At 37.4% G+C, this 13,081-nt stretch overlaps 1 protein-coding gene across 1 annotated transcript in view; it reads right to left on the bottom strand.

The window, feature by feature from the left end:
• The window catches only part of Herc1 (HECT and RLD domain containing E3 ubiquitin protein ligase family member 1), a 151,997-nt gene that overhangs the window by 25,496 nt on the left and 113,420 nt on the right, over window positions 1-13,081 (bottom strand). Inside the window, exons 48-57 of the mRNA XM_028781433.1 lie at window positions 12,460-12,665; window positions 11,249-11,376; window positions 9,689-9,816; window positions 7,844-8,044; window positions 6,509-6,639; window positions 5,288-5,487; window positions 4,980-5,085; window positions 2,220-2,366; window positions 1,784-1,885; window positions 677-850 (exon numbers count right to left, since the gene is read on the bottom strand). Coding sequence (XP_028637266.1) covers window positions 677-850; window positions 1,784-1,885; window positions 2,220-2,366; window positions 4,980-5,085; window positions 5,288-5,487; window positions 6,509-6,639; window positions 7,844-8,044; window positions 9,689-9,816; window positions 11,249-11,376; window positions 12,460-12,665 — 1,523 coding nt within the window. The remainder of the gene's footprint in view (window positions 1-676; window positions 851-1,783; window positions 1,886-2,219; window positions 2,367-4,979; window positions 5,086-5,287; window positions 5,488-6,508; window positions 6,640-7,843; window positions 8,045-9,688; window positions 9,817-11,248; window positions 11,377-12,459; window positions 12,666-13,081) is intronic.

The following is a 13,081-nucleotide window of genomic DNA, read 5'->3' as shown; positions in this document are numbered from 1 at the left end:
TATGGAACTAGTAAAGAGATATGCACATATTCTTATATTATATAATATTGTACATATTATATGTTAGAGGAAATTGTGTATATATATACATACACACACACACACACACACCCCTACCTTACATAATCACATTGCATTGATAAAAACTAAGAAACGTATTCTGGTACAACATTAGCTAAACTAGAGCTTTTACTTGGTCTTACTACTTCCATCCTTTTTTGTTCCAGAATCCAATATGGGATCATATGAACCTGTGTCTTGAGTACTTTTCCTTGATTATGAACAAGGTAGATAACAACTAAATCACATAGACCTTACTCCTGTCATCAAAGCTAAGTCCTCTTTACAGCAGCCTTTAACCATGGCAGAGCCAATCTATCACAGAGACCATGGACATTAAATCCAAGCATATTCTTCAGTTAAATTAACTGGATAAAGAGTGAATAATTATATGAAAAGGAATGTATCAACACTAAAAATTTTGGGGTTACAGTTTCATTTTACTCGAGTGAAAATAAGGAATGAACTTAAGATTACTGAATAACCGCTTAGGTACAATGACTCCTGTACAGATAGCTGCACATAGGTCCCTCACACTTCATGTCCTTGGCTGGTTTGTGGAGGAGATCCAAATTTCAAAGCACTAAGCACTGTGGGAGTTAGGACCATGAGTTACCTTTTCATAGGCATATTGCTCTTGAAGCATCATGGGGAGTCGTTCCAGAAATGCTCTCATGCAGGGAGCCATATTTAATCCCAGAACACCCTGTTGTTTCAGGGCTGTCCTACAGGTTGCTAAAATGTGATTGGCAGAAGCCCACTCTGCTGTGCAGTTCACAACCAAAACATCCTGGTGGAAAATAAATCATGCCGTATGATTAATCTGTTTATATAAATGATTAAAAATCATGCCATCACCACTGACCCTGAGAAATTCTCTCCAGTAATTGGATTAAATACTTTTCCTTTTTACATATTAAAGATGTCTACAGAAATTTTAAAACATCTTAATTTTTTTCTAAGTAAAATGAGTGAATAAAAAATAAATAAGAAAGTGTGAACTACCTTAACATATTTTCTTTAAAAGCTATCAATTATCTGCCAGTCCATAGGACTTGTGAGAAGAGGCATGGAGTAGACTTCACACCTGACATGACTACAGGGATACCAGCAGAAATAAAAATAGTTGTCTCCTCAGGAACACAATGTAAAGGTTTCAGAACTCCCCTACTCTGTGAAGCAGGCTTGATGGCTATTTGTACTGCTTAGGGTGCTACACGCTATACTGCCTTGCTTTTTTTTTTTTTAAACATTATGTAAGTATATAAAATACAAATCAAACAGCACACTGATCCTGATATTTAAACATCACGTTGGCTAGCATTCTATCAGAATCTCAAATTTCAAAGCCATAATATATTTTGGATACTTAAATGTCTTTGAATTTTTTTCCATAGAATATCCTTTTGAGATAGTTTAATGCTGTCAAAAATCATGTGAGAAAACAAGAATCTACTTTTGCCTTCCAAGGGAAATGAAAAAGAGAAAAAAAAAAACAAGCACTTCCCAGCAAAGCCCAGGTATAGCAGAAAGGGTATTAGGTAAGAAATAAGCACCCCTGCCTTCTAACTCCCCTCTACCATTGGATAGTTGCATTATCTTGGGCAATTAATAATCTTTCAGACAGTAGTCAGCCCTCTGTAAAAGGGGTAGGGGGTTGGACTGCAATTTCTAAAACTTCTCTAGGCTCGTATTCTATGGTTTGGTGTGTCTGTAATGTTACCTTTGATCTATTTGAGCAGGCAGCTACCCCAACTTCTGGAATCCATACTGTGGTCTGAATCGCTCCAGAGCCTATCACAACAGTTTGCAAGACAGAACCATCCTAAAATGAAATATATTTATCAAAATTCATTTCTTGACTTTAGGCATTGTTGCCATGGTATCTGTTGCTTTACATTCACGAAATATAGATTAAAATTATAACTGAGTTGAATTCAACAACATTCAATTTGTAACCTACTACCCACTTTTCACTTTAAACTTACTTATCAGAAAGACACCCAAAGGAGAGAAGATTGGCTCTTTTACAGTAGATGATTCTACAGGAGTATCTTTATTATCCAATGAAATACTTAGGGTTGGTTAACTGTTATTATATATGACCCAAACTAATGTAAAATATATTTTTTTAAACAAAAAACAACTTGTGTCCTTACCCTTAAAGACCAAATGTTCATAAGCCCTCCAAGTCCACCAGACACCAAGGCCAAGCCATCAGAACTGAAGGCCACAGTCCGAACGGGTGTGATGTGTCCCCGCAGCTGATAAACACACTTGACTCCCGCTGATTTCCTATAGCCATCCTACAATTCATTGGTTTGATATATATTAGTTTAAGAATAATTTACAAGCTCAAGATTCACAGCTCACTCTTGGAAATTTTACATTTGAGTAGTATGAAACTGGAGATTGAGACAGAGATACTTTCTCCCATAAAGTTACTTAACTTGATGAACAACAATAAAGCTGACTCTGTTTTGATACTTTTAAAACTAATTTTCTGTTCTTTAAACAAGCAGAAATTACTGCATTCCAAAGTTCCAATATCTGAGACAGAAAAAAAAAAAAAACCCATGACTTTTGCTTGTGAACAATAGTTTTATTTAAAAAATTTAACTTTGCCGGGCGGTGGTGGCGCACGCCTTTAATCCCAGCACTTGGGAGGCAGAGGCAGGCGGATTTCTGAGTTCGAGGCCAGATTGGTCTACAGAGTGAGTTCCAGGACAGCCAGAGCTACACAGAGAAACCCTGTCTTGAAAAAACCAAAACAAAAAACAAACAAACAAACAAAAAATAACTTCATGTAATTTTTATTTTCTCACCTAACACTTATGAACTACATGTATTCACTCTATACAAATAGGTTTCCCTATTGTGGGCTGATGGTTCTGTCTGATAACATCATGCCTGTTGGTCCAAGAATGGTGTTGTGACAGTAGAATCTGAGTGCTTGTGAGAAAACTCCAGAAAAACAAGACAAGAGTCTTGTGACCTCAGTTTCTTCAAAACGCAAAACTGTTCTTGGAATGTGCTTTCATGTTCCTCCCGGGTATAGCAGATGGGAATGAGTTTACTTCAGATTATTCATTACAACTGGTAATTGTTATCTGCTTATATGCTTCAATGGGAAAACATATTCTTGCCATGTGTGGCTTATACAAATATACTCAGGTGATTCTTCTTAACCCTTGGAGCATAGATTTTTCTGATACTCTTGAATAAAGGTGGTTATTGTCTGTCTCATTTTGGGGTCCATTCTCCCAGGCTCCATCACCTTCCAAGCAGTTAAACAATGTCCAATCAAATATTTGCTCTGCCAGGTTCTGAAGTGAGAAAGCTAAGGCTAGTGCACAAGGCAACTCACGTGGACCAGGTCTAAGTCAGCTTTACCTTTACTGATCTCAGTTCTGCTTCTGCAGCACCTTCCTCCTGTCATTTAGCTGACTACTCCTTCCCTTAAGACAGAAGCTAGTACCAGATACACTCATCTTCCCAAAGGCCACTAAAGGGAGCCTCTTCAAAGGGTGTTTGTATCACAGACAAAAACTCTAGCTCAGAGATTCAGTTCAATCAGACACTCATTTTTTTAAGACTTATAAAAATGCCAAATATTAGAATCTAATTATTTTGAGTGTTTACTTAAAATAGTATGCGGTTTGGCTTCTATTTAAAACAAATAGCTATTTTGTTACCAATAGTCTTAACTGTAGGGGGGTTACAATCAGCTGTGGCAGCAGCTTAGCACTTTATATCAACACTTACTAAGTGGGGTTAGTAACTGAACTCTGAGGCGCTGAAATATCTGGCAACAGTAAAAGGTTTCTGAATACATCATAACCAAAGCTGAAACCAAGTACATTAAAGAAATGCAATGGTTTAATTATGAAGAAACAAAGTCTTTTTGTATTTTCCTATTGTCATTCCTCAGCAAATATCAAACTAGTGTATCTTTGGGTTGTATTGTGTTTGAGTATTTGATTTTAAGATCTGCAGTTTAAGGCACGAAGCAAATTTTCATTAAAAAAAAATCTTTTGGCTAAGAATTAGGACAGGATTTCCAAAAATTTTTGAAATGGTTCTAAATGGTTGTAATAAATATTTATGCAAAAGTATTCTTAGTATTGACAATTATAAAATTGAAAACTGATCAAATCTAAAAAACCACTGAAGATGCTCTATATCTTTCACTATCAAACACTCAACTGTTTTCTTTAATGTAAATTAATTCTTTAATGTAAAAAAAAAAACAAGCACATGTATCCCATAAGTATCTATTTGCTTTCCTCTTTAATAAATGAAAATATCAGATGTATACTAAATCTTTCTAAAATAAATTTCATTATGATTTTTTAATCAATGAATGTTTGTTGTGCTCACCTACTTTATGTACCCACACCAGGCTGTGTAAAAGTCTCTTAGAGGAAGAGCTTGAGAGTGGGAAACGTTTAAGAAGTCTGGTGTGAGACGAAGCATGTGTGCTTCATGGGTGGTTTTTGTCTATGCTTTTGCTACTCCATACTTCCCAACTCCCAGATTCATGAGTTTGTGTGTCTTGTCTAGATGCTTTTGTAAGTATCAAGCTTGAGACTTTTCTTTCAAATTAATCACTCAGTGCAGGTGAAACTCTGACACTGGGAGCAGACACTCTGGATGGGAATTCCCACTGTCACTCCACGGTACCCACTCCACTCAAGATTAGTACATTCACAACACCCATTTTACTCACACCAACATGATCACCACTTACCATGCGTTAAATCCCTCACTGTAAGCAAGTTACATGAACTTAGGGAGCACACAATTACAATAATCATTTACAGCCCTGTGGATCAGACCTTCAAGTGTAGGAGTAAAGGCTTCAGTGAGGAGTTACTGTACTATGGTGTCAGATAAAGTCTTCAACAGTCACACATTACCTGACAACTTGATTCCTGGTCCCACCATCCTTCTGAGCTGCTCATACTGGTCTGTGTGGTATCTTGAGGAATACGCCAAACACATACTAAGCCATTTTGACAGCCACTTAAAAGAAAATCACAAAAGGAGAACATACCAAATGAAAATCTAAAAATCTGTCCTTTATTTCCTTTGGGTAATTTTATGGCATTATATATTATAAAACTAGGAATAGACACTAGATCGAGATTATTGGAAAGTCATACTATTGCCAAGTAATAGTCTACACTACCATAAAAATCAACACACACACAAATTTATAACATACGTGGCCATCAATAACTGCATCTTGGATCCTTTCCCTGGAAGGCTGCACCAGGCGATGCCATTTACAGTGGATGGATGACAGAGTGAATGTAGACAGCGCCAGCATCCTGAAACAGGCCCCCAGAGTTTCACATTTTCTTCTTTGGCACATGTCATAAGAATATGGCCTGTTGGGTCCCATTTCATACTAACAAGAGTTTCCTTAAAATTATAAGGAAAAAATCAGAGTAATACTCACTTCACAGTACATACTTTATATTCATTGGTTTGTAGATGGTGCTTCTATAATTCAATTGTATTAAAATTAAGATTTTTTTATATGAATAAGATAGTTCCATATCATCCCTAATCTTCATCAACTTAATCTTACAGTCTACACTATATAAGTTACTGTAAAGCTAATAAATAAGTTATAATAAATTATGAAAATATAGCTCTGAAAAGATATCACATCTTTCTTTTGCATGTGTACATACCGAATCATTTTATTGACTGGTAATCATTACAACGTGAAAAAAATGGATCCTTCACCCCAAATTACCGAGCCTGCTTAGGAGAGCCTAGGGCACGCTTTATGTTTACATGTTTTAGTAACTGTACTTTTCTGTATTTAATTTTTTATAATTTTAATTTCTGCGTATGAGTATTTTGCCTGCATGCATGTCTGTGCACTATGTGCATGCCTGGTGCCTGGAGAGGCCAGAAGAGGGCACAAGAACCCCTGGAGTGGGAGTTCTAGATGGCTGTGAACCACCACATTAAATACTGGGAATTGAACCTGGGTCCTAAGGAAACCTAGTCAGTGCTCTTAAACTCTGAACCATCTGTCTAGCCCTCTGTGTTTTTTTTTATAACCCTCCTTCCACATCTTCCTGAGTCCTGGTTTCGTGCATTTGTGTCACTTGCCTGGGTGGCCCTATAAACACCAGAACTGAAATTTGCATCAGTGGATGTTCTGGCATCAGTGGGGACACAGGGCAGGAGATATCCCCAGGGCACTCCTATCTCACTATCTGGTTTCATTTCTCATGTAGCTTTTTTTTTTTTTTTTAAATGAAAAACATGTTTTCCTGTGAAAACATGGCTACAAAGACTTTGTGTAGTGATAGAATATTAAATCATCAGCAATGCAAAATATAAGATATTTCCAAACCACAATTTAAAAAAACCACAAAAAACCAATGAAACAAACAAAAACAACCATGGAGAAGATGGCCGTTACCTTATGTGCATCAATGAGAACAATGCCTCCTTTCTCAAGTGGTTCTTTTGTTCCCATTAACAATTTCCCATCAAAATATCCTACTGCAAACGGTCTGTCTTCACTGAACCAAGCAATGCAGGTGACAGATACTATGGTGATAAAAATACAAGAAAAGAATGGGTTTATCACTATCTAGATACCTAAGTAGATGCTTTAAAAAAAAAAATCTGTGCTTCGACCATCACAGCAAGAACATTTCTACACAGCTATCCAATTAGAGTCTGTAGCATACAGCCAGTATAACCCAGTTTGAGAATGTCAGTTATGAGTGAAAGAAATGACCTCACTTGTAACATTTGTTTCCCAGGAGGTTGTTTAAGGAAGGAAGGAAGGAAGGAAGGAAGGAAGGAAGGAAGGAAGGAAGGAAGGAAGGAAGGAAGGAAGGAAGACGGACAATAACCATTAGGTTGGTCTTAAGGCATTGTACCATGTTCTTCTTTTGAGAAAGAGTCTACTATGAAACTGAGAAGTGAAGTAGCCTAAGATATGGAAAATCACCTTGTTGTTTCCTTCTGATATCACAGCCAGTAGTTCCTAGGCTCTCAAGACTGTCTATCCTAGCCTCTAATCACCAATGCTTTTCTGTATACTTTAGGTCTGAGACGCAGAAAATAGTACCTAGAGGGCAAGACAGGATCGGGGAGCAGATGGGAATATTTTCCTTCTACGCCTTTTAAATTTTTCTAACTTTTGAACCCTCTGAAATTATTGTCAAGATTTTAAAGGTGGATTGTAAAATACCCAAACCCCAAAACATGACAATTGTTCCGTCAAATAAGAGTACCATACGAATCAGCACTGTGACTCCTGAATTACTTGACTCCCTCAAGTAACTAATAAAAACTGCCAGTAAGACAATGATGTACTCAAAGGTACTCAGTAAGAAAAAACCAGAGGCAAACTCTGTGTCATCTTCTGAGTCCAGGGACCTTCCTTCTCCACCTTCCCCTATTTCCTTATCTACTCAGGTGTGAACAACTTGTTTCTACCAATGATTCCCCTATTCTATAGCTCTAACTTTTAAGGGATATTTGCATCCTGCTATAAACGTTCAATCATTCACATAAAGGATGAATAACTAATATGGTGGTGTAACAAAGTGAAATTTCCCTTTGGCAGAGACACAAAATAAGGGGGGGATAGAAAGAGATTTCAATCCAATTACTAATTAAAATCAAATACCTAGTGGAAATATTAGAAAACAAACCCAAAGTAACACTCACTCAGCATTTACATTCAACCAAAACCCTCTTTGTCTATCTGTCTACTTTCTTGACTAGTAAAATGTCTTACCATCCTTTCGATAGCAGTGTTCCAGTTCTCTGCGGTGCATAGTCGACACATCAACAACTTCAATCAGTCCGAGAGATCCATCCATCCGTCCCACCAGCAATAACTCTGGAGACTCTCCTGACCAGGCTGTAGCTGGACCTTCTTCTGGCCAAGCCAGGGCAGATACCCAGTGAGGCTGAATATCTACTAATCCTTTTCCTCCTACAGAGGGAGAAATGTTGACTCATTGTACTCTTAAAAAAATAATATGTGCCAGGAGTAGTGGCACACATCTTTAATTCCAGCAATCAAGAGCCAGAGGCAGGTGGATCTCTGTAAGTTCAAGGCCACTCTAGTCTACACATGCCATATAGATAAAGATGATATAAAGATAGATAGATAGATAGATAGATAGATAGATAGATAGATAGATAGATAGATAGGTACATCAATCCATCCTTGGTTGGCATGGAATTCAGTGAGGGATAGATATACCTCTCAATACATATATCTCTCCAAAAATAAGAATAAATAGAAATCTCAGAAAAGAATAAGAAAAATACTATTAACTAATAGCTAATGCACTCTCCAATTCACAATAGCCTGTGAATCTAAAGGTCTGTGAAAATAAGATCTTATTCATGTCTTGCTTATCATTTAAGTCAATAGTCCGTAACTACTTACAAAGAACTTCTAAAGATGACAGAATAAAGGAATAAATTTAGTAGCAAATGGTAAACATTTAAGTGCTTTCGTATTGCTGACAAGTTGTCATGTTTCTTTCCCAAGACACTGGGAGAAGGCTGAAGGCAACATCACTAAGGCCCTTCACTTCTGCTTTGAGTTTACTTGCGTTTGACACAGGCATCACAATGTAGTCCAGGCTGACCTCCAACTTCCAGCAATTCTCCTGCCTCCACCGGCCAAGTACTGAAATTCCATTGGCCATTATGCTGAGTGACTCGTAATAACTTCTGAAAATCCACTTGATAGGAATAATTTACCTCCAACTAGGACTAGCTAGCTACTCCTCTACTATGTGAATGACAACAGCCATTTCTTAAATATGTGAAAATAAACAAAGGATAGTAAGCCGACAATTACAACAGTATTTTTTATCCCCTAGAGAGATACAATAAAACTGATAAAGGGTGACTGAGGTGGCTTTGTGGGTAAAGGCACTTGCTCCTGAGCCTCATGATCTAACTCAGTCCTTAGGATCCACAGAGTGGAAGGAGAAAACCAATGTCAAGCTGTCCAACCTCCATACATGCACCCTGGCAGATGTGTGCACAGAAAGAAAGACAGAGAGAAGGAAAGAAAGAAAGACAGAGGGAAGGAAAGAAAGGAAGAAAGAAAGAAAGGAAGGAAGGAAGGAAGGAAGGAAGGAAGGAAGGGAATAAAATAAAGTGTAAAACACCTAATAAAAATTTTTATCTCTGAAAGAAACATAAATGATAGAGCTACTCCAAGTGACTGAAAATTACATAGATTAAAAAGGCCTACTTACTGCTGCATTAAACGAAGTGTTGGATTACAGAAGTAGGTAACTGAAACCTCCAGGAGGTGCATCCTGTGCAGTATTTTCATAGAACAGTTCGTGGATTTCTAGGTTTTTTTGTTTTTTGTTTTTTGTTTTTCAAGACAGAGTTTCTCTGTGTAGCCCTGGCTGTCCTGGAACTCACTCTGTAGACCAGGCTGGCCTCAAACTCAGAAATCCACTTGCCTCTGCCTCCCAAGTGCTGGGATTAAAGGTGTGCGCCACCACTGCCCAGCCATGGATTTCTATGTAAAGAGAAGCCAGTGCTTCCAAGACTAAGTGAGAGGGAGGCTGAGATGCACCCACCACAGCTGCAGGACTCTTACCATTAACTTGCCAGATGTTCACCATCTTCTCCAAAGCTCCAGCAAGGTATTTACCACTGATACTCCAGGAAACAGGTGAGAAGCTTGGGTCGCTGGGTGAGCCAAGGCTTTCCTCAGCATCTCCTTCCCTAAAATGCAACAGATGAGTATGTAATTTCCATCCCCACTTCTAAATTTAGTAAGCTAGATTTCAAACCTTGAAGCAAGGGGTACATACAGACTATTATCATAGGACATTCTTAGTCAACATTATTTGTCACCATAGAGAAAATATCAACTATGAAAGAACGATGCTTTCTTTGACTACTCCTCATAATTAGGACAGAATCTTTCAGCTAAGACCTTCAGGATTGATATGGGTTGTAGACAGGTACTATTTAGAGTGTACTGATTTCTGTATGCCAAATTTATACAGAAGGTCTTAGAAAAGAAATGCTTGTGGAAAGAAACTTCACTAAATTTACTGTTGGTGGGGATGTAAATTAATCAGCCATTGTGGAAATTAGTTTGGAAAGTTCTCAAAAATTAAAAACGTTAACTACCCTATGGCCCAGCTACTTCACTCCCAGGCATATACACTGAGAACTCCATACTCTACTACTAGGATAGCTATACTCATATTTACAGCCTTTTTTTTTTTTTACTATAGCAAAGAATTGGAAACAATTTAGTTATCTATCAACAGATGAGTGGGTAATAAAAATCTGGTGTATATATAGAATGGAATAATATTCAGTTCTAAATAAAAATGTATCATAAATTTTTTAAGAAAATGGATGGTCTTAGAATGTATAATATTAAGTGAGGCCAAACAATCTCATAAAGAAAAAAAACCACATGATTTTCCTCATATGTGGAATCTAGTCAATAATATACATTTGTATGCACACAAATGTATGTGTGGGTATAGTACAATCTATAGAAAAGGGAACAAGAAGATTAAATATTAGGAGATGAGAAAGGACTAAATGTGGGTAACAGCATGAGTTATACAGAAAGATACAAAGCCAATTATGTTTTAGTTCTAACCCTGTTGTGGAGTTTCCATTTTTCGGTTTGATAAGCATATAAAAATATATTCAGTAGTGTTAGTGTAAAATCTAGTGCAAAGCTTCACAGCTGCTGTTCTATGTGGCTGTCTGATTGTACAGGAGACGCACAGGCTTTAGGCTTAGTAATTTCAATGTGTGACTTTTTTGAAAATTAATTAAATCATTTTTTTAAAAAAGAAATACCTACAGCTAGCTACAGTACTATCAAGATGCAACATGTTGACACAAAGCAACTATTCTAATTCATAACCACTAAAGACTAATGAAAATTAGTATACCGCTTGAGATAACTAAACATGCATTTGCTAATAAGCTCTGTTCTAAACATAATTAAGTTTTATTTCCTGAATTACTACCATGGAAAGTTAAATACACATTCTAGAGATTTAGAAATATTATTCTAAAAGAAAAACTTTTAAAGTTTTAATGAGAATGGACTACAGTAACATAACCAAGGTGATGAATACCAAGGATTGCCCAGTTTTACGGCAGCGGAACAAGCACTCACAGTCTATTGAACACACAGGTCTGTTGTAGAGAGTATTGCTTCTTGGTAACATTCCACACCCGAATAGTGCCATCATTGCCACTGGTAGCCAATAGGCCTTTTTTATTACACCAAACACATGTCATTACCTAGAAAAATTAAGAGAGATAAGCCAAGCCAAATTTTAACTTAAAGGACTTCATCATTTGAAGTTCTATAAAAAAAATTCATGATATATATATATATATATTTTTTTTCATTTCCTAAATGCCTTGTCAGTACCTATTTGAAGTATAGCTTTAGAGTACTATGCTCAATCTCCCTCAAATTACTTAAGACATACTAAAGTCTTTTATAAACTTGCATTTTCATCTCTATAGGGGAGAACACACAGGCCACAGAGAGCATGTTGCAGTCACAATCGAGGGAGTCCGTTCTCTCCTCTATTATTAAGCATATTATCTATTATGAATGGGTTCCCCTTGGATCACAGCAGGCTTGGTGGTAAGCACTTTTACCCAATGAGCCACCTTACCTAGCTCCCTGTTAAAATTGTCTACGCATTTAATTCCATAAAGATAAACATCTGAACAGGCTGGGAATGACCCCAAGAGGCAGAGCAAGCTGCTGCACACATTCTCACATCCCTTCCAGAAGGCACTCCTGTCAGTGTGGATTTCCTAAGGGACTGAAGATGGCTCAGTGGCTACAGGCCGATATTGCTCCTGTAGAGGACCCAGGTTTGGTTCCTAGCACCCACACTGGACAGTCGACAATCACCTGGAACTTCAGCTCTGGGGGCATCTGATAACTCTGGCCTCCATGGGCTCTGTACTCACATGCACAAACCCTTTCTACCTTTCTACACACATTAAAAAAAAAAAAATCTAAAAAATTTTAAGCATATATTTTTAAAGTAATACAGACTATGTAGTGATTTTTTTAAATTGATTAATTCATTTCAGTACTTGCTTCCTAAAAATTCAGGGCCTACTAGATTAATCAGCTACAATATATCAGGTACTTGTTGTATAGGTAAGCCTTTATCTTTTACGAACTGACTTCTTCTTCCTGTTAACCCACACACAAAGAAACTAGAATTAGCAACTACGAGGTAAATCTTGGTAATCGTGTATATGCATGTGAGAAGAAGAGACATAGAAAGAGATACAGAGACCTACACTCTGAGCAGTCAGACAGGTAATTAACACACTTGATTTCAAAATACATACTCTGTTTTGATGAGCCTCCAACTTGATAAAAGAGCATTTTCTGAGATCTCCTCCCATATCAGCCAGTGTTTGTGGAGCCGTTTGGTTGTCACGGTCATGTGCAGCAAGAGTGCGCACGAGCTGTTGAGCAGCCCATTGCCTATGCTGTGAGGACAGCCTAGAGGAGAGGCAGCAGGCTGCCAGGGCATTAGCCAGCTCCAGAGGGCCTACAGCAGAAGGATCATAGGAAGGATGGGCATACAATTGGGCAATAACACCTGCTTAAACAAAACAATGAAATGATGCCCAGGTGAGAGTTGGTGATGATGAACAAACAAAAATGGGTTAACCCATTTCTTTTATAAATTAGCTTTCATAAGCAATCATTTTACTAAGATTATGTATATAAGATATAAATCAAAGTCTATAAAAATCTGATTCATTGCAAACTAATATTATACATCAATAAACAGTCCTTGCTCTAAGTACTTAGACTGGAAATAGAGCAGACATAATCTTCTGGCCCATGTAAAGGCAATGGGCCCTTAAGAATAACAACCTAATGTCTGCTGCTTTAAAAAAAAAAAAAAACAGCTTAGCAAGGACATTATCAGGGCTACAACTCAGTGACAGAGCACATGTT

This window comes from Grammomys surdaster, unplaced genomic scaffold, assembly GCF_004785775.1.
Source record: "Grammomys surdaster isolate TR1022 unplaced genomic scaffold, NIH_TR_1.0 437, whole genome shotgun sequence".
NCBI lineage: Eukaryota > Metazoa > Chordata > Mammalia > Rodentia > Muridae > Grammomys > Grammomys surdaster.
This window is presented reverse-complemented; position numbering and strand designations above follow the sequence as displayed.